This window comes from Ictalurus furcatus, chromosome 21 (genome assembly GCF_023375685.1).
Source record: "Ictalurus furcatus strain D&B chromosome 21, Billie_1.0, whole genome shotgun sequence".
In the NCBI taxonomy this organism is placed as follows: domain Eukaryota; kingdom Metazoa; phylum Chordata; class Actinopteri; order Siluriformes; family Ictaluridae; genus Ictalurus; species Ictalurus furcatus.
In genome coordinates, this window is record NC_071275.1 from 9,517,917 (window position 1) to 9,538,172 (window position 20,256).

Here is a 20,256-nt window from a genome sequence, read left to right on the forward strand (position 1 = left end):
ACTCAAACTGAGCACTGGTCATATGAGTAGTCCTGATTGTGATTACCTTGACTTCCTCAGTTTTAGACCATGCTTGTTGGGCTAAATGTTGTTCGGATTGACCTGAAGCGGAGGTTTGATTTTCTTCATACTTTGACCTGTCTACACTGCATGCACCTGTCTGGTTTAAAGGTTGTTGTGGACATACCCGGCACGCTAATACACTCCGTGAGCTAATCACTCTTGCCGTGGCCAAGGAGGCACCTGATGACTGACATGATTTGGGTTGGATTGGTTCAACTTGGTTTGAAGCTGAAATGGGGGTCAGTGGTAGACCCAGAACTGAAGATGCCACAGAGATACATGATGTGTTTGTTTCAGTAGTCTGTTTTTCTCCAGGTTTTGTTAAGAGAAGTGATTTGTGCTGTTGAACAGTCGTTTGCACACGCTGATGGTTTGGGCTTCTTTCAGATATTTCTGAAAAAGCTGCAACTTTGACTTTGCCCTCAGAGGATGTTGCTGCATTGTTGGTAGAAGCCAAAACTGTATGAATTGTCCCATGGCTGCCTGTAGTGTCTTGACAACTCTGCTGAGTGCTGCATATTATGGATTTTGAATAGTTTCTAAAGATCTGGTCATGCGCAAAACATTTGCTGACCTCTGACTCACTTTTTGCCGTGGATTTGTCTGCTGAAGGTTTGCTCAATTTCTCGCTCGGATTTTGTTTAAGATATGATCTTGCACTAATACTACACCCTACAGTCTCTGGGTCTTTTGGCACCGCACTGTCCTCAGCTGTTGAACTTAACAATTTACACTGTTGTCCCAATGTCCTGCTGTCCAGTAAAGTTGAAACATCGTGCTCTGATTTGGAAGGTGACCTTGAAATGACTCCTTTAGTTACAGTGTTTGTTAAATAAACATCTTGAGCACTTTTTGTACTCTTTGCCATGTGTTCTGTAACTGTTGATCCAAATGGCATGAGTGTTATGTCTGGGATGTTGCTGAGCACACTCCTGTTTACATTTCCCTGTTCGATAGCTACCTGTGTTACTGTATCACCAGAGCATTGTTTATGTATTTCCTGTGAAACACCTCTTTGGGTTGTGTAAGTCCCAGATCTTTCTGGAGCTTTGTTGAGAAAACAATCACTTCCAGTAGTTTTATAGTCATGTGTTTCAATCTGTGGTTCTATCAGCGCAAGCTGCTCATCTGAAATGAGTTGCATGACTATCTGGAGGTCTGCTGTTTGCATGTAAAAAGTGTCCTGAGATCTCTGGATCTCAGTGCTGCTTATCTCCAAAGGAATGCCTTCTGTAGAGCTCGGAAGTACCGGTGCAGGTGTACCTCCAGGTAATTGTGTTGGGATTACTACAGATGTAACAGGATTGTCTTGTAGAGATGGCACATTTCCAGCATAGACCTGGCTGCTTTTTGTTGATGTAGATGAGTGACTAACGGGTGAGATCGAGCTATGTGTTGTGCTAATGGTGACACTTCGTCCTGTGAATGCTAATGGAGATGCTAATGAAACTGACGTAGAGGTGTAGGTCGATGTGTAGGCATTTGCATTCTGGCAACTGTACATGACAGATGTCGTAGACGTTGCATTTGTTGTGGCTGTTATACACAAAGTATCTTGCTCCTGTCCAGGGGACATAACAGTCATAGTTGACTGGTTTTGTGGTGTGGATGGTGAAGTTGTTGCAGGTTGCTGATTCAGACTAACATTCTGTCTGGGTGAAGACGGATTCATCGAGGAACCTTTGCCAAGACAAGAATCTGACATGCCATCTGTCAATACAGGAATCTTCAGCTGGTACTTGGGAAGAAAGCTGCTCTTGGCTTGACAATCTGAGGAGATGCTGGAGGAGGCAGAAGGAGACGCAGATGTCCCACTCATGTTGGCTACAAAAAGTGGAGAACTGTGCCTCTTGAAAAGGACCTGTCTCTGATTTGAGGAGGAAGACAGATTGGTGAAACTGCCTTGCCTGTTAAGACTTAACCCATTGTCCCTTTGCAGTGACTTTTGGGGCACATCCCCACACTCTGATTGTAAAGATTGGCATAGGTTGGCATTTACCTGTTGGCTTGTACATTGCTGCATCCTTATTAGGGCTTCTGTATTTTCGACAAGGGCTGAAAGATGTTCATCTGTCTTTTGCTTTTTCCTCTCTGAAGGTATTGGAGTTGAACGTTGTGTTTCTGGTGATCTGCCTATTTCTTCTGTCCCTTTTATTGCATTCATCACCATACTCAAGTCTGAGCTTGGAACATTAGCTTGCTTGGTCAGACTTTGCTGGGGTTGCCCAGTTGATTGTTTCATTGGTGTATTTTGTACAAGTACATAAGAGGAAAGAACCTGACTGGGTGTCTGTGCTGTGAGGACATTAGCAACAGGAGTCAGACTTGGAGCAGAGCAGGAAGTATAGCTCAAAGATGCAGATGCAGTCGAATTGCTATTTTTCTGTTGGCTTATTTGAATCCCCTGGCTTTCAGATTGCTCGGGGCTAAGTGTGGACTTTCTGCTCTTCAATACAGAGTCTTTCTCTATATTGTAGAGCTTCTTGAATGTCCCACCTCCATACATGTACCATTTATTGTAGGCAAACTTTTGTGCTTTCTTCCTACGACATCGTTTGACAGCTGACTCTGACGCCGCGTCAGTGCAGTCTCCATCAGAACTGAGGCTACTAAGACTGCCTCTTTCCATTAGAGATCCTTCCACTGCAGATAAACCATCCACTGCTACTTGTCTGACCAGTGAACGATGGCTGGGTGTGTGTTGATCTACTGACTTAAATGGGTAGATGTGTCCTGCACTACACCTCCTGCTCAGCGGAACGTTGTCTACTTGATAGGGCGAAACCATGCTGTCACTGTTCTGAATGCCCATGCTAAATGGTAAAGAACTGCTACGGGTCAATGGTGCATGTTCCAAGCTGGTAGAATGTTGCGTAGGCATAGAGCTGTAAAAAGCCCTACAGTTTCTGTCTTGCGTTTGTGAACCGGATACTTGGTGCTTGCTGCTTCTTATTTCAAAGTGGAATGAGTCTTTGTAAGTGTATGGCATAGGAAGATCAATGCTGCCTTGTTTTGACAACACCGTCTTTCTCGGCCGCACGTTCACCAGGTGTTTGTCATCCATTACCACGCTGTTTTCAGAGATCAGCTTCAAGATGTGTTTCTCTAGATTTTGCTTCTCCTGAAGTGACACTTTGCTTTTGATGTCATCAGTGCCAACATCGGAGAGTTTCTCAGAGGTTTCAGGTTCTTCCAGTTCCATGCTGGAATTGTGCACGGCAGTGCCAGGACTGGCAGTCGAGTGTTGTTCGTTGCTTTCACTGAAGCCTGAGTCTGTGCTGTCATGGCTTTGAGACTTAGGGAAGAGCGCCTCCTGCCTCTGAAGAGGAGTGCGATTTGGAGTCAGTGGAGCACATCCATCTCGATTTGGGCTTTTTGCCTGTATTGGTGCAGCATCAGATGATAATTGAGGTACCCTCTGGGTTATAGTATGCGAAATTACTTGTTGCCCATGTGCTGGTGAAGCAATAACTCCAACCACTGCAGCTTTACATAAAGCCCACTCTGTCTCAGAGCCTGTCTTGACCTCTTCTGATCTGCCTGTGCTCGTTGCCACAGTGGAAAGAACACTATCTTTCCTCTTTGCATCATCTGAATCTTCATTTTGTAATTCCAGTGAGGAACTAGAGCAATTATCTTTTGAGCTTTCAGTGCTCTCCTGGCTGCTGAAGGTTCCCTTCCCAGATTCACTGGAGAGACGAGCATGGGCCTGGGTCCGCTTGTGTTTGTAGAGGTTGCTCTGTGTCTTAAAGGAGATGCCACAGGTGGCGCAAGGATATGGCCTCTCGCCGGTGTGGCAGCGTAGGTGCTTTTCCAGCACACTGGGTTTCAGGCAGTCCCTTCCACAATGTGGGCACACGTGCTTCCCCGAAGTTTTTTGTCTGGAAGAAGACACTGGAGGTTCTGGCCTCTGCTGCTGGAGACCTGCCCCACTGGCTATGTGCAGAGTCAGAAAGGGCAGAGTCTGGTTGGCATACATCATCGGCATGGACAGAGGAATGACCGCTGCATCCTGCACGGCTGCTGGCTGGGCCTGAGGGTAGGATGGCAGGCCGGACACCGCTTGGATATACATGGCTGGTAGTGGGGCCTGAACGTGCGTCTCTTTCTCTCTCTGTACGGAGACCGAATGCTGAGGCTCAGTAGCTCTCACAAAGCCTTGCTTGCCAGTTGCCATGGTAACAGCACCCTCGTAATGTTCAGAGACCGAGCCTGCTAATTACCTGCCAAAAGGAAACAGTTTTTCATTAGGCCCCCCTGTTCCAGTGGTTTAAAGTATCTCTCCCTTATGAATAGGAATGCAGTTAATGTGAACACAGTTCCTAAAAGAATAACAGACATATTGTGTATCAGCAGAAGTGTCATTGCAGAGAAAAGGTAATGTTCCTCATGATAGAACAGTTTTGTTATGAACAGTTACAAGAGAGACAATGAAATATTATTAATAATTTAAAATAATAAATCATATTTATTTACAGACCACTTTTCATACATGGGGTAGCTCAAAGTAAAATACTTTTTTTTTTAAATACATACATAAAGACTGAATACAATAAAATATGAAAATATGCAGATGAAATTAAAATAAAAACATATACAAAGACAGAATAAATATAAATGATAAAAAGATTCAAACAATTTTAAAATAATAAACTCAATACTAAAGTTGTGCTCCTATAACACCTGTATCAAAATGCTTATTGGCAAGTCTGATCTCCCTGACCAATTTGGTGAGTTATACAAGAAAACCAATACAAGTTATACAACACATCGGGTGAACTATCTCGTCTTGTAATGATGTTCATATCAAGCCATCGAGAGCACCCAGTTCTGGTGTGTTAGGCACTTTAAGAGAGCAAAAATCTGATCTGGATGGTGTTCCTGAGGATTTGTTTTGGGACATACTGCCCTAGAAAATAATTTTCAGACATACACTGCGATCTAGAATGGACAAGTTTTACCACTTTAATTATGCAGTGTGTCAGAAACCCAGAAGCATCGCCTAATTTGAATGTTTTGAAACTAAGATCCAGAGAAGCATCTCTGAATGCCAGAAGAGGAGAACGAGAAGAACCACCCATTTGCACTAAAAGCATTTTGGCTATTTGCATACTGCAGAAACATACAGATGAGATTTCATCGGAGGTTGTACAGAGTGTGGTATAACTATGACTCATTTTGAGACTTACATATAGAGCTAGGCTCATTAATATGTCCTGGAATGTGAAAAAAACATTAGTATGTTTTTGCAATTTAGCATCTATCTTTCCAGACACCGGTGTTTATAATAATAATAATAATAATAATAATAATAATAATAATAATAATAATAATGTTTACTATTCAGTTAAATAGTACCTAGCTTACTACTGATAATATTATAATTACTCTAACTTAGTAAAATTGCTGTAAGTACCATAATCTAAGCCTAATAATAAGCAAATTTTTTAAAACGTCTGTTATTTAACAAAGAAAAACATCTAATTGTTTGATACAGTGAAGTTTTCTTTAAGGAGATGTTTACTTAACATTTATTGAAGTATATGTAAGGCTTTTTTGAACAGTCATGTTTCTTGGTAACATGACAAGCTGTGTTATGCTTTTGTCCAGAGAAAAATAGAGAAAGGCTGGTGAGGGAACAAGTGTTTATCGTTGCTATAACGTAAGTAATAACAGTTGTTTCACAGACGTTCCACAACAGTGAACATAACGATAAATGGATAAAAAAAAAGTACAATGTCTCATTCGTTATTTCATTCAAATTGTAATGGTTGGAAAATTGCTGTGGTACAAGCAGAATAAAACACTTCAGGACGTGTTGTTTAGTAAAATAATTGGCTTCAGGGAGATAATAGTAACCTCCACTGTGCACTGCGCTGCGTCACATTGTTTTCCTATAACAGCAAGTCTTTTATTCCTTACATAAGTGATTAAACCTCAGTAGTACTGCTATACCTGATCCACTTGTATACGTGCACCACAAACCCACACACACACTACCATGTGAGTGTCACGGCTGTACTGAGAACGTACAACCACCCAAATATTATCAATGATGTTTCCTTAGGGGTGGAGAAATGATTTTGTTAACAACCCCAGCACAAAAATGATTTTTTTAAACAAGTATCTACTGTCTAACAACACTTATCTTTTTTATTTCACAAACTTTGTAAACTCCTTTATGTCTTACTTCCTCAGTCTGAAGCTCTGTTGTTGACTCTTGTCACTTGCTTCAGAGCTTGTTTTGCTGAGCCAGAAAAATGTAAAAGCTTCAATTGAAAAAAAAAAAAACCCCAAAAACCCATAAACATTGTATTCTGCATTGTATATTATTACAAATGAAAGAATAATGGATTGCTTCCTTGAGTAAAATGGCTGATAATTAAGCAACATTTCTGACATCTTGACATCGGTGAACTTAAAATACTTGTCAAGCCACATTGCCTTATTACTTCAGTCAGAAACATCAATTCAGTGTTTTAATATCAAGAGAAACTTAAAGCATTCTCCCTTTTATCTATCAGTTATTCTAGTTTGAATACTATCTGTTTTCCATCAAACCGCCACACGTGTGAATGACTTCCTTATCATCAGATTGCCAAAATTTGAGTCCGGATAAGAGGAACATAAGACAAAAACAAACCACTCACCAAAACTTATTTAAAAAGCTGCTCCAGCTTTTGTCCATGAACCGAGGGAATCCGTTAACTGACCTCGGAGTGCGTATTACAAGCGTGCCACCCTCTTCTGCTCAGGCCCTGTTCCTCTTTTGTCTCAATCGTTTGTTTTAGTGATGGAGGAAATACAGGACGTCATTCATGCAAGTGTTAGTAGATGATGGAGACACCACAAAGTGATGCAAAAAGAGACAAAGAGAGAGAGAGATCATGCAGAGAGACAGAGAAGTAAGAATGATTGATGATGATGATGATGACGATGATGACGATGATAGAGTGATAACGATCAAAATAAAACAACAGTAGAGACATGGAGAGAATACAGAACTGAAAGTGACTACAAAATCCATGTTTAAAAAGAGGAAGTGAGCTGACATGCAGACTTACCTCGAACTGAACATGCCTCCCCACACAAACACACACACACACTCATGTACACACACACACACAAACACACACACACACACACACACACACACCCATGCACACACACTCTCACATTCATTGGCAGTCGCACTCAGCACTGTTAGTCAGAATCTGACTTCTGGCTCTGGTTCTCTCTCTCAGTCACTCACATACACGCATACACACACCCACACACTCATACACACTCACATACACTCACACACACACACACACACACACACATAGGGAAGAGAGAAGGACTGTAGCTAGCCATGTGTGGATGTAGAACATGCGCGGGTGTATTTTTCTCCTCTTTCTGTCCATTTTTTTCTTCTTCATTTTTCAAACAAGTGGTTGGCGTCTAAATTCATCATTTTTATTTAGTTGACGAGAGGCACCATCTGTGATCATGACAAGTCTGTTGAACGTCTCTAAAACGTGTAATCTCTTATGACAAATCTATTGAACAGTTTTTTTTAATTGTTTCAAATATCCAATAATTCAAGGAGAAATTATATATAAACATACACCGATCAGCCATAACATTAAAACCACTGACAGATAAAGTGAATAACATTCATTATCTCATTATAGTGGGACCTGTCAAGGGGTGGGATATATTAGGCAATGAATGAACGGTCAGCTCTCGAGTTTGATGTGTTAGAAGCAGGACAAATGGGCAAGCATAAGGATCTGAGTGACTTTGACAAAGGCCAAAATGGGATGGCTACTGAAAAGATTTTTTTTCATCCCTAAAATCGATGTTATAGTATTGTACTGTTATAGTGATAACTAATTCACAGGGAATTGTATGGCAGATACTCTGCATAATCTAAGACTAATAATAAACATATAGTATTAAAAATGTGTGTCAATCTCAGAAATTGGTGTCAGCGCTTTTCTAGCATTGGGAAAGTCCTCAGGACTGATGACTTTGCACTTTCTGGTTTCTCAGTAACATGACAAGCTGCTTTTTTTTGTCTTATTAACATTTAAAGAGAAGTAATCAGGCGTTAGTGAGGAAACAGCTGTTATGTAGCTGCTATGCAGCCATCCTTGGCAAAATTGGCAGGGATGTGGTTGGGCACTATGGGCATCTGTGAGTTCATGCATGCAGAAGGGGGTACACATCCCTGTGATACAGCTTGAGCAGTAGATCGAAAGGATGTGGACGGCTGGCTTCTTGTCACCTGTCTGTATAAGTTTGCTCAGGTACTGCGGCACGAGACCATTCTAACTTTGACTGTTAGCTGCTAGCTAACATTAACATAGCTTGATAGCCAGAATGTTACCTAAATAGTTACGCTAGGACATCAAGTGTTCAACATCACTGTAAGAAACTTCATATTTGAGTAAAACATACATTTCTATTAGTTTAGTGTCGACTTTTCATTGGGAATCCTGGAAGCTGCGCCTTTGGCCTAATTGACATAAAATCTGTAAAATTCTGAGATTTATTTTTGAGTGTTTAGGGATCTAATTTTTGTTATCTAAAAAACTTGACCTGTAATTTTCAAATCTTACAATCTTATAATATACAAAATTCATATTCAGATACATTTGCCAGGTTTCAAGCTGCATACTGTCCAGAGTATTCATTACAAATCATGACTTCTCTCTCTCTCTCTCTATTCTTTTTCTTTTTTGTCCAGCTACTAATTCAATGAATGAATGAATCAATTAGTCACATTTATTGTTTTAAACACATTAAAAACAATCAGATCTATACCAACAACTAACTGATTATAAATTAAGGCAGAAGAAGCTTGAAGTCAGGCATTAATTAAGAAACTGTGTGTAAGTGACAGATGTTCGAGTGCATGTGCACCAAGATTTGATCAAATTCTCACTTCACATGGCCTCAGATAGCATTTCTGTGTCCTTTCAATACCAGCTTCAGTGAAAAGAGAGTCTATCATCTCTTTTGAACTGGCTGTACTCTCACTAACAGGCAGCACAAGGTTATAAATGACTCAGATTATTATTCAAATTTATGAATCTCATGTTCCTTGTCTTGTTTTTCATGTTATTGCAGATACACTCACCCCCAGTTACCTCATGAGCTATTTCAGACACAAAATTATGCACAATGTTTTTTGTTGTTGTTGTTGTTGTTGTTATTGCCTTCATTTCTCTGTAGACTACTGGACAACATGCTTATAATTCATACTGCTAATCTCACACCTAGTGGTTGAGTTATTAATCATTTTTAAGGAGTCTGGAAAGGAAGATTTTTGTTATGACACACTCTATTAGCAGCCTGATTCTTAAAATGTTGGTAGCGGTGTTACATTCTTATGACATTCTTAGATATTTCTTAATTTTGATCAAAAATATCAAAGCATTTATCAAAAACTCATTAAAACATATCAAAAAATGACATTGATCCAAAGGGGAAGGTTACTGGTTTGATCCTGAGTTTGGGTTACTGGTTGTTTGGAGTTTTAAAATGCTTTCCCCTACCTCCCAAAAACAGGCATGGTGACTCATGACTCTAAATTGCCCCCAAGCGTGAATCACTATGTGAGTGTGGGTACATAGTGTTCTGAGATAGACTGGCATCCCTTCCAGGGTGTATTCCTGCATCATGCCCAGTGTTCCCCGAGTAGGCTCTGGATCCACAAGGATAAAGTACTGAAGATGAAGCAACTAATGAATGAATCCAAAGGCAGAAATCTGACAAGAGGGATGATTTTAGCCATTTATTTAAGCATCACCTTTGTCACATTTTGATGCTAAGTTAACTATTAGAGACTGAGCGAGTAAAAATCAGTGTAAGAACAAACAAAAAAAATCAAACAAAATAAAAGAAAGAACTCAAAATCATCTCTGTGTGATACAATCCAGGCCTAGATTCTTTGGACTTCTCGTCTCCAAGGCAACACCAGAGTAGTCCTCTGAAGAGATGAAGGTTTGTGTTGGCATGGTAACGGCAAACCCGGCTTGTTACACACACCAGCTCTACTTTTGGCACCGGATAGAATTCGAGAGTCGGCCACAATGACTCTGATATGAACGTACCACCATCACAAAGCACATTAGCGCGCCCCTCTCGAATGTCATTAGCCTAACCTGGCTGCTTTGTGTGCTTACAGAGCCTCAGGCGAGGACGGTTTTGTGTGCAGGAAGTGAGAAACTCACAGAGAGTGTGTGGGCGGGTGTTCGCTGCGATTGCCGACTGTGGAGCCCTGCATCAAAACATCTTTTTTCTTCTTCTTTTTTTTCTCCCCCATCAAAGTTTTCTGCTACAGTCTTCGCAGAATGCTCCACAACTCTTACGTGTGATACAACCCCAGTTCCGAAAAAGTTGGGACAGTATGGAAAATGCTAAAAAAAAAAAAAAGAGTTATTTGAAAATTCAATTCACCCTTTACTATATTGAAAATATATTATTAACACGTTATTTGATGTTTTACTTTGTGAATTTAATTTATTTTTGAAAATATACACTTATTTCAAATATGATGACTGCAACACACTCCAGAAAAGTTGGGACAGTCAACTGTTTACCACTGTGTAATATCACCTTTTCTTTTAATAACCCTTATTAAGTGTTTGGGCGCTGAGTGAAGACATTAGTTGGTTAAGTTTAGCAAGCCAAATTTGCCCAATTCATCCATTATACATTTCTTCAGCTGCGCATCTGTACAGGGCCTTCTTTACCTTATTTTGAGCTTCATAAGCACCACACGTTCTCAATCGGAGACAGGTCAGGACTGCAGCAGGCCATGCTTCTGGACAGTGTTGATGTATGGCTTCTGCTTTGCATAGTAAAGCCTTAACTTGCGTCTGTGGATGCATCGGTGAATGGTGTCGACTGGCAAAGGTTTATCAAAGTATTCCCGAGCCCATGTCAGGATATCCATTATAGACTCATGACGGTTTTTAAGACAGTGACGTCTGAAGGATCGGAGATCATGCACATTCAGAAGTGGTTTTTGGCCTCAACCTTTACGCACCGAGATTTGACTGGATTCCTCGAATCATTTAATTATATTGTGCACTGTAGAAGGTGAAATGCCCAAAATCCTACCGATTTGTCTTTGGGGAATGTTGTTCTCAAAGTGTTGGATTATTCGCTGATGCATCTGTTGGCAGACTGGTGAGCCTCAACCCATCCTTGTTCTTGAAGGACTAGGCCTTTTTTGGAGGCTCCTTATATACTATGATTAGACGATTGCCTCAACTGTTTCACGTCACCTTCTTATTTCAACTTCTCACTTCTCTATTAGTCCTAAATCGCCCCTGTCCCAACTTTTTTTGGAACATGTTGCATGCATTAATTTCAAAATAAACATTTACCTTAAAAAAAACTATGCAGTTGATTAGATAAAACATCAAATACCTTGCCTTTATAAGTTTTTTTTGTTTAAATTCAAGTCACAGCACATTTACAAATCACTCCTCTTTGTTTTTAATCGCATTTTCCATACTGTCCCAACTTTTTCGGAATTGGGGTTGTAGAACAATAACACACTGTAAATAAGAGCATGAAGTCCAACAACATCTCAATAAAACTGTAACATTAATGATAACAAAATCAAACACACGAATAAAATACATGTGAAAATGTATGAAACATAAAGTGTCTAAAAAAAACAACTTTAAACAACTTTAACCATTCTTTCTAAGAAACAATATTTTTTTTATTTTACACATCTCTGGTTAGTATTATTTGTATTGATTTTTTACATGATTTGTTTATTTTTGCATGTGATTCTTTACATGATTCATTTCTTTTCACCTGATTCTATAAACATGATTTGTTTATTTTCACGTCATTTTTACACATGATTAAAATATTCTTAGCTGCAGTTTTTTATTACATGAGATTAAGCTATTTCCACATGTGATTCTTTACCTATGATTAATTCATTTTCACATTTGATTTGATGCTTTACATGTGATCCATTTCTTTTGACAGGTGATTCTTTACACGTGATTCATTTTTTCCATGTGATTCTTTACATGATTCATTTATTTTACTTGATATTTTTCACAATTCATTTGTTTTTACATTCAATTATTTACGACTCATTTATTTTCACATTTTACTTTACACATCCTTTGTTTATTTGCACGTTATATTTTATTTTCACGTTACATTTTTTTTTCATTTATTGTCAAATGATTCTTTACACATGATTCGTTTATTTTCACATGCGATTCTTTGCACATGATCCATTTACTTTTAAAAGGTGATTCTTTACACGTGTTTTTTGTTTTACATGTTATTCTTTACATGATTAATTTATTTTCACATGCCCGATGCTCCCTGGGATAGGCTCCAGATTCCCCCGTGACCCTGAAGAAGGATAAGCGGTATAGAAGATGGATGGATGGATGGATGGATTTATTTTCATGTGATTTGTTTTCACATGATTCATTTATTTATACAGGCAATTCTTTACATGACTAATTTATTTTTACATTTTACTTTACACCTGCTTTGTTTGTTTTTACATGATTCTTTACATGATTAAATGTAAAGATACATGATTAAATCTGGAATGGGATGTTCAACAGGTGCATACACATGTGATAGTCAGTTGTCCACAAACGTTTGGCCATACAGCGTATCTTTCTTCATAGCCTTATTAAGTGGTTTAACTTATATTAAATTATTGCTATTATTAATAATGTTGTTGTCGCTACAACACCAAAATGCGTTACAACACTGCCCTCTTGTGGTATGGTGCAATAACGTCACTATCATTTATTAGTATTTTACTACTTTTACATTACTATTACTTGATATACATTGTATTTCCTTTCTCTGTAGTCCAGATTTGCGCAATACCAGAACGATTGTTGTCTTGATGCCGATTTAACGTTTAAAAATCGCACACTAACCGTACTAACTAAACAGTACGCTAAAATATTTACGGTTACTACAAGAGCCTAACATGGCGTACTATCCTTGTATACTGTTTAGTACGGTCAAAACGCGATTTCAAACGTCGCACAATCGACACTTCTGACGTTGCCGATTTCTATTGGTTGAACCTTGTTGTTTTTTTTGGGCGCGAACGATTTTTGATCTAGGCCACGCCCAGGCGTCCCTTACGTCCCTACGTGGACGTAGAAAGTGGGAGGGGCGTGTAAACAGAGAGAATCCCGAACAAAGAAGAAGCGAATTTACTTCAACCGATAAATCGAGTGAGTTAAGGTACGGAATAAAATTCACGTTAAAAAACAAAACAAAACAAAAAAATTATCGCGTTCTCGAATTGGTAGTAGCATGGCAACCATGCCCGCGCGTGTTCGGCGTCTTTTTAGCACTCCGTTACTGCTGTTTCAACTCCATATATTTACCATCAGTGCAATGCAAGCGCCATTACTGTGTAGGGTAAAATGGACAAAATGGCCATTTTGTGATTTGTGTCCAAGCTGTTCTCATGCACGCGTCTTGCATTTATGCAATGCATGCAGCTGCGAGTTTATTTTAGGCGCTTTGCACTAGGAAATGATCAACTGTCTTCGTGTTTTATGTTTACAGCACGCTGATAATTAGTTCGGGATTGTATCATGACCTCTTCTCATTGTAACGAAATGCTGTTGTCTTCACGAGCTTGCTTCTCCTTCCTCTCCAGCTCGTGCAGCACCATCCTGGTCACCTTTACACTTTAAATTAAGCTTGCACATTTAAAAAAAATTGTCATATTTTTGCACAAGAACTGTGTAATAAAATCTTACATCCCAAGCCTATCTAATAATTATGCATGGATTGTTATTCTTGTTTTATTAAGCGTTTTGCAGGGTCTCTGTGAATTTTCATTCATTGGAGCTTGGAAGCACATGCAAATGCAACATGCATATGTATATACATATACATAGAAATTGTTGGGATATTGAGAACCTGTACACTATCACGTGAGTTAATTGTAAATTGTTCATCTTTACATGTATTTCCTTTGCAGGTTATCATCATGCCGATTCGCCGGTCAGCTGCGGCTCCTCCCAAGGAGGACACGCCCCCAGCACCTGAGTCAGGTATGAACAGTACCTTTGCCATGTTCTAACCCTGCGTTCATACTCCCATACGACAGGTGACTTTTCATTTTCTACACGAGACAGAGCTGTGTCACGGAAGCAATGGTGCTGTGTTTCAATTGAGATTTTCTCAAGTCTCTGCTAATGAGATGTGACGCTGCAAAGCTGTGAATCAAAAACCGTCAGCTTGAATGATTCTTTGGACCGGTTGTACAGCGTGTGTGGTTTGATGTTTCTTCAGGTCCCTGCTCACAGCCTGAGTTCCTACGGATGGAAGGAAAAACTCATACTGTCGTGTGTGTGTATATAAGATCTGTTGCTTCCTTCCAAGCTTTACTGTTCTATAATGTCTCTAAACAGATTTACAAATAAGTGAAGATTAACCAGAATCATTCAAGCAAGTGGTTTTTATTTACTGCTTTATCACATCACGCTAAATTTGCATATAATCACGATGCAAATAATTGTCGTTTGTTAATTGTCACGTGTATGTAGAAAATTTAAGTCACCTGTCGCTTTGATGCCTGCTAGTGTGAACACCGAGTTAGACGGATGAAATGACATGTTCATATCAGCCAGGTTTGAATGTGCAAAACGACATTTGTAGAGTGATTTTTTTTCTTTTCTTTTCTTTTTTTTCTTTCTTTCTTCAGTGTTACAAAATTTCTGAGCTTTAATAATATTATCCAGTGATGAAACTTGCTTGTGTGTTTGTTTATTTTTTATTTTTTTACAATAATAAAATTTTTCGTTTTTCTTTTTTTTTCTTTCCTTCCAGAGGCTAAAACCAAGTCTGGCGAGTCCACATCTGCAGAGGAGGAACAGAAAGCAGCCCCGGCCGCTTCAGAGGGAGAGGAGAGCGGAGACGCGGGAGAGAAGTCCACTAAAAACGCTCCAGAGGATGGAAAAGCAGGAGAGGACAGAGAAACCGGGGAGGGGGAGAAATCAGAGAAGAGCGGAGCAGAGGAGCAAGGGAAAAAGAAGAAAAAGAAGGACGCTGCAAAAAAAGCAGAGTGAGTCACGAAGTCCAAGCACGAGTGCGGACGTTCACTTAACATCGTGTGGCTTTCTGGTTCAGTGTTAATGTTAATATGTTGAAATTATAGCGGTATTATAGTACAGTATAACGTTAATCAATTGAGTAATTTATTCATTTAATGTTGCAAATGAATGTCGTTCTGATTTTAACCTGGTCACAGGGAGAAGGAAGGAGGCGACGAGAAGAGTAAAAAGGTGAAAAGGAAAATCCCTGCTTGGGCCACCATGTCGGCCAGCAAACTCGCCTATGCCCCAAAAAGCGTTTCTGTGTCACAGCCCAAAGTGGAAGAAATCCTCCTCGATGCTATTCAGGTCTATTTTACAACAATAATAACCACAGCTCAAATACTATAAACTAAAGCTAACGTATGACAAAAAAAAGTGTTATCTGTATGAATTTCCTTATTTGTGCAGTTTGTAACTGCAAAAATAAAGTGCTTTGAGACTTATTTAAGTTTTAATGTTAGTATCTATTTTTCAGAACTGTAAGGAGCGATCCGGCGCGTCTATCTTCACCATCATGAAATACGTGACGAAGAAATATTCCTCCATGGAAATGGACAAACGGACGAAAAGCCAGTATAAGAAGGCGATGAAGAAGCTGGTGGAAAAAGGAGCGGTCAAGCAGGTGAGCCGAGAATAATTACGCATGTGAAAAACAAATTGGTTTTCAGATTCCTCTAAAAAGTTGCCCTGTAGTATTAATTATCATTTTCAATTCTTTAATTATTATTATTTTTTAATATTAATGATCTCTCAGAATCAGTGTCATAATTTTACTTATAAGCTCTCGCAATCAGTGTTTATCGGTTTGTTTGTTTTTTTTAATATTCAGATTGATTTATTTTCTGATGCTTTTCTTATCGATGAGCTTGATTTTTAGGTGATTCAGAAGCCATGAAACATAATACACCATTTCCAAAAACCAGTCTTCGTAATTTACTATACGTGCTCACTACATGGGGTACAATGTCACGCCATTGCATACGGTTTTCCACCTCTGCGTGAAGCGGTTCAGCAAATACACGTTTTGATGGCTTCAGATTATAATTTTGTTTCCTTTTTGGCCTTTGAAAATGTCAGTCAGGACCTACTGGAAACGCGTTATACCTTGTATTCCTTAACGGATGAAGATAATTGTTTTAAAAACAGTGAGTGGAGATGCAGAATGGTAAAAATGATGTACGCTATAGAAAATGTAAAATGGCGTTTTCTTAAACGTCTCGTTTCTCCTTGCAGCTGAAAGGCAAAGGCTTCTCGGGAAGTTTCACCATCGGGAAGCTCCCTACCGAGTCAAACTCTAAGAAGGTATGGTTTAAAAGCGTTTTTATTTATTTATTTTATATATATATATATATATATATATATATATAATGTATGTGTGTGTGTATATATACATAATATATATATATATATGTATGTATGTATGTATGTGTGTGTGTGTGTGTGTGTGTGTATGTATGTATGTATGTGTCTATTTTATCAACTGTTAGTGAAAGAAGGTGTTCGATTAATACGATTTTTCGCCAGAAGCCTTCGACCTCAAGCTTCTCTGGAACGAAGGGCGGGACCCTGGGCGAGGCGCTGCCGCTGATCATGACTCGCCTCTGCGAGCCCAAGGAGGCTTCATACATCCTCATCAAGAAATATCTGGAGCAGCATTTCCCCCAGCTCAACGTAGAGAGCAGGTCAGGGGCTAAACATTCACCGCGTAACGCATTGACCTGGAAGACAGCCCTTTATCTGTACCATGCTCGTCATGCATGCCTGAAGCTTGATGCGCCAGATGTTTGTTTGGGTGTCTCTTAGGCCTGACGTGCTAAAGAACTGCCTGCAGAGGTCTGTGGAAAAGGGATACTTGGAGCAAATCACCGGGAAAGGTGCCTCAGGGACCTTCCAGGTTCGTACACTTAAATATCAATTCATTCTGATGAAAAGTGAGCATTGTGCTAGGGCTTTAAAAAAATTGCGTTCAGATTTAGTGTTCAAACGCGTCCGAATATTAACTTGTTAATCCTTGTTAGCGCATCTGGTCATGGTGAAATAAAATTTGGCATCTCAAAAAAGAGCCGTTTTTCTGCTAGCTTTGCTTAATTGTTACAATTCAATTAGAACAATCCCATTAAATATATTTGGAAAATAAAAAATCACCAAGAAGCACCCGGATGTATTTGGCATAGCCGAATAAATTTGCACGCAAGAAGTATAGGACACACAAATCCTAGAAAGTTCCTGATCTTTCAGGGAGATGTATATATTTTGACTGTGTACACTTTAATAAAGGCTGAGTTTTCTGTTCTTCCGTTTGTTTTACTAGTTGAAGAAGTCTGGGAATAAGGTCCTCCTGGCTGGTGGGCTCCTGGAAGATGCAATCGTCGCTGCAATCACCGCCATGAATGAGCCCAAGTGCTGCAGCATAAGCGTGCTGCGCAAGTTCCTGGTAGAGAATCACCAAGACAAAACGGTTTATTTCATCGGTAATATCCTCAGCTCCAACGCTCATCTCCCGTCAATTGCCTTTGTTTCGTCTCCTTTGGATTTCTGGTCGTGTAACGGGTTTTTTAATTACTAGTATTATTATTATTATTTCCCGATTCTCTGTAGTGGCAAACCTGAAGAGAACACTGCAGAGGTGTAAGATGATGGGCTGGATGGAACAGATCACCGGTCACGGGCTCAGCGGTTCTTACCAGCTCAGCTACCCGTTTTACCCGAGGTACGTTCTCGATTCACTTCTATAGCTATGTTCACTTTGAAGTTATTTTTATGTGACCATTAAATACATGCACTAAAACAGGAGTATGTCGACTGAGAATTAAGTTGAAGTTGGTTTTAGCCGACTTGTATCAACATCTGCTCACCTGGGAACTGTACAAGATCTAGGATATTCATTTACATGCACTATGAATAAAGAGCTTGGGGTGGGGGGGTTTAACAGTGGACCTCGTTTATCAAGCTGGATACAAATGGATTTATTCGTAAATTGTTTGTACAGGTGTTTACACAAGAAATTTGTTATTCGTGACAATCCTGTAAGTTCGGAAGAACGTTCGTATCCTACTCGTGCTCCTGAATGTGTGTCAGTTTACACATAAGAAGACTAACTAATGTAAACATCGACCTGATCGACTTTGAATCGTATAACGCACATGGATTACTTCGCTTTTATATCTAGAATATGCTGTCATGTTTGAATTGCTTATACTTCATTATGTTTATAGAATTTCACTGTAGACTTATAGAAGTGCTTTGGCGTCTCTCAACTTCCACTTCAGGTTTTCAGACTTTAACCAGAGTGTTCATTTCATGCTCCCAGCTGTCTACGCATTTCACCTTTTATGGAGTTTTGCGGGTGTCACTAAATGCAAATGAGCTGCGTCGGGAACATGCTTTGCACTTTATGGGTCAATAATATACGCACCCAAGTATGATGTAAATCCGCCTTTCTGAAGCTTTTGTAAATCCGATGGAATATTACGGTTTGGTTTGTCTTACGCAGACATTTCCATACAATAAGCTGTGTTTTAAAAATAAAAGAGAGAAAGAGACAGGAAATGATTGTTAATATCTGCAGTAATCTAAACGTGTTTCTCATGGGTTCAATGTGTAAAAAAAAAAAGTATGACTTTGTGTTGTAATTGTTGTCGAATTGCTGTGGTATTTCGATATGCTGTTATAGGAAAATCACCTTTGGGGTGGTAACAGTAACTTTGCATCAGGCCACATCACACTAAGTCAATAATTTTTTTATAACAGCACGGCACAGAGTGTTTATTTATTTGTTTGTTTGTTTGTTTCCTCCACAGTCCAGATATGCTTTTCCCAGAAATGATGGAAAAAATCAAACAGAAGGAGAAAGAGAAGCTCAAACAGCAAAAGAGGAGGCGAGAGGAGGAGTCTGAAGAAGAGGAGGAGGAGGAGTCTGAAGAGGAAGATGAAGAAGAGGAAGAGTCAGAGGACGAGGAGCCTGCTCCTCGTAAGAGGTTAGAAAATCTACCAAATTAGCAGTTCATATTTGCGTCGTCAGTATGGCAATAAGAAGAGAGCGTATGATGGCTTTTGAAATAGCTGTGAAAATAAATCATTGTTTTCCACAGGAGTCAGAAGAGGCCCCCACCCAGAAAGCGTCAGCCTCCACCACCCAGAAAAAAACCCAAGACTACCAGCAGAAAGCCTGCGCCCGCGAAGAGACCGGCAGCTTCACCTAAGAAAACCTCAGCCTCCGATAACAAAGCGGCTTCCAAGAAGATACCTCCACCCGCTAAAGCCACGCCGGTCAAGAAAGCTGCTCCAGCCCGAAAGCCCAAAACGCCCATCGCCAAGAAGATGACGAGCCGAGTGTCCAAGCGACCGGTGCCCAAGAAGACGCCAGCCAAGAAGCAAGATACTCCCTCTGCAGCGGAGTCTAAATCTGTTGCTCGAAAGTCTCTCAGGGCCAGGAAATGATCTCCTGACGATCCCACAGTCAACTGTAGCTCTCGTCACTGCAGTGCTTTGCTATTTCTTTCGTTTTAAAATCATTTTAGTAGCTTCACTGTTCTCAAAGCCCCCTGTTAGAAAGACGTTTGTTTGTTTGTTTGTTTGTTTTTTTCCTTCTGCAATCTGTGTACCGTAGTGCTACATAGGAGAATTTCAGTTTTGTTTCTCTTTATTTTATTTTTATTTTTTTAATGACGAGTTGTTGTGTTCAGAGTATGTTGACACTGCTGTGAGATCTGATGTAGGTGCCGCCATGTTGTCTTGACTGTGCACATAAAGATGATTTTTTCGACTCGTTTGTCTTGGCGTAGGGAGATTTAATTTCATCCACATCGTAACCTTTTCGTTCACGTTCATGTTTCAACAGTGTTTGAGAACTCTCAACTGAAGTATTCATTTTCCACCCTTTTTAAAGAAGGCTCTTTTTGTCGTTTTTGTGGATTTACAGTAACGTAGGGAAATAGCAAACCAGGTTGGTTCTTTTGTTTAAATTAAGAGAAAAGTTACACATGACTGGTGCCTAGTTTTCAGTTTGACACTCAATTGGGGCCATGCGGGATTTTTTTTAAACTGTAATATAAAGGTGAATATTTATATAATT

At 39.6% G+C, this 20,256-nt stretch overlaps 2 protein-coding genes across 4 annotated transcripts; one reads left to right on the forward strand and one right to left on the reverse strand.

Moving 5' to 3' along the window:
• Positions 1–2: 2 nt before the first annotated feature.
• Positions 3–7,557, reverse strand: znf831 (zinc finger protein 831). The gene is made up of 3 exons (XM_053652350.1): positions 6,714–7,557; positions 103–4,286; positions 3–7 (listed from the first exon to the last, which is right to left on the reverse strand). The coding sequence occupies exons 2-3, from the start codon at positions 4,238–4,240 to the stop codon at positions 3–5; spliced, it is 4,143 nt and encodes a 1,380-aa protein (XP_053508325.1). The 5' UTR covers positions 4,241–4,286; positions 6,714–7,557.
• A 5,678-nt stretch (positions 7,558–13,235) lies between these two features.
• On the forward strand, positions 13,236–19,947 carry hp1bp3 (heterochromatin protein 1, binding protein 3). 3 transcript variants are annotated; one of them, XM_053653494.1, is made up of 12 exons: positions 13,236–13,314; positions 14,066–14,138; positions 14,917–15,151; positions 15,338–15,488; positions 15,658–15,804; positions 16,416–16,484; positions 16,707–16,864; positions 16,986–17,076; positions 17,494–17,653; positions 17,781–17,892; positions 18,983–19,159; positions 19,274–19,947. In XM_053653494.1, exons 2-12 carry the CDS (start codon positions 14,075–14,077, stop codon positions 19,620–19,622), a joined length of 1,713 nt encoding a protein of 570 aa, XP_053509469.1. In that variant the 5' UTR covers positions 13,236–13,314; positions 14,066–14,074; the 3' UTR covers positions 19,623–19,947. The 3 variants fall into 3 exon arrangements, with proteins under 3 accessions (XP_053509469.1, XP_053509471.1, XP_053509470.1); XM_053653496.1 differs by having other exon boundaries at positions 16,710–16,864; XM_053653495.1 differs by having other exon boundaries at positions 13,283–13,304.
• Positions 19,948–20,256: the final 309 nt, after the last annotated feature.

Excerpts from the sequence above, each read along its gene's own strand:
- znf831 (XM_053652350.1), bottom strand. The coding sequence starts at position 4,240 with ATGGCAACTGGCAAGCAAGGCTTTGTGAGAGCTACTGAGCCTCAGCAT.
- hp1bp3 (XM_053653494.1), top strand. The coding sequence starts at position 14,075 with ATGCCGATTCGCCGGTCAGCTGCGGCTCCTCCCAAGGAGGACACGCCC. Across the intron at positions 15,489-15,657 it reads TCCTCCTCGATGCTATTCAG|AACTGTAAGGAGCGATCCGG; the intron begins GTCTATTTTACA and ends TCTATTTTTCAG. Across the intron at positions 15,805-16,415 it reads AAAAAGGAGCGGTCAAGCAG|CTGAAAGGCAAAGGCTTCTC; the intron begins GTGAGCCGAGAA and ends TTCTCCTTGCAG.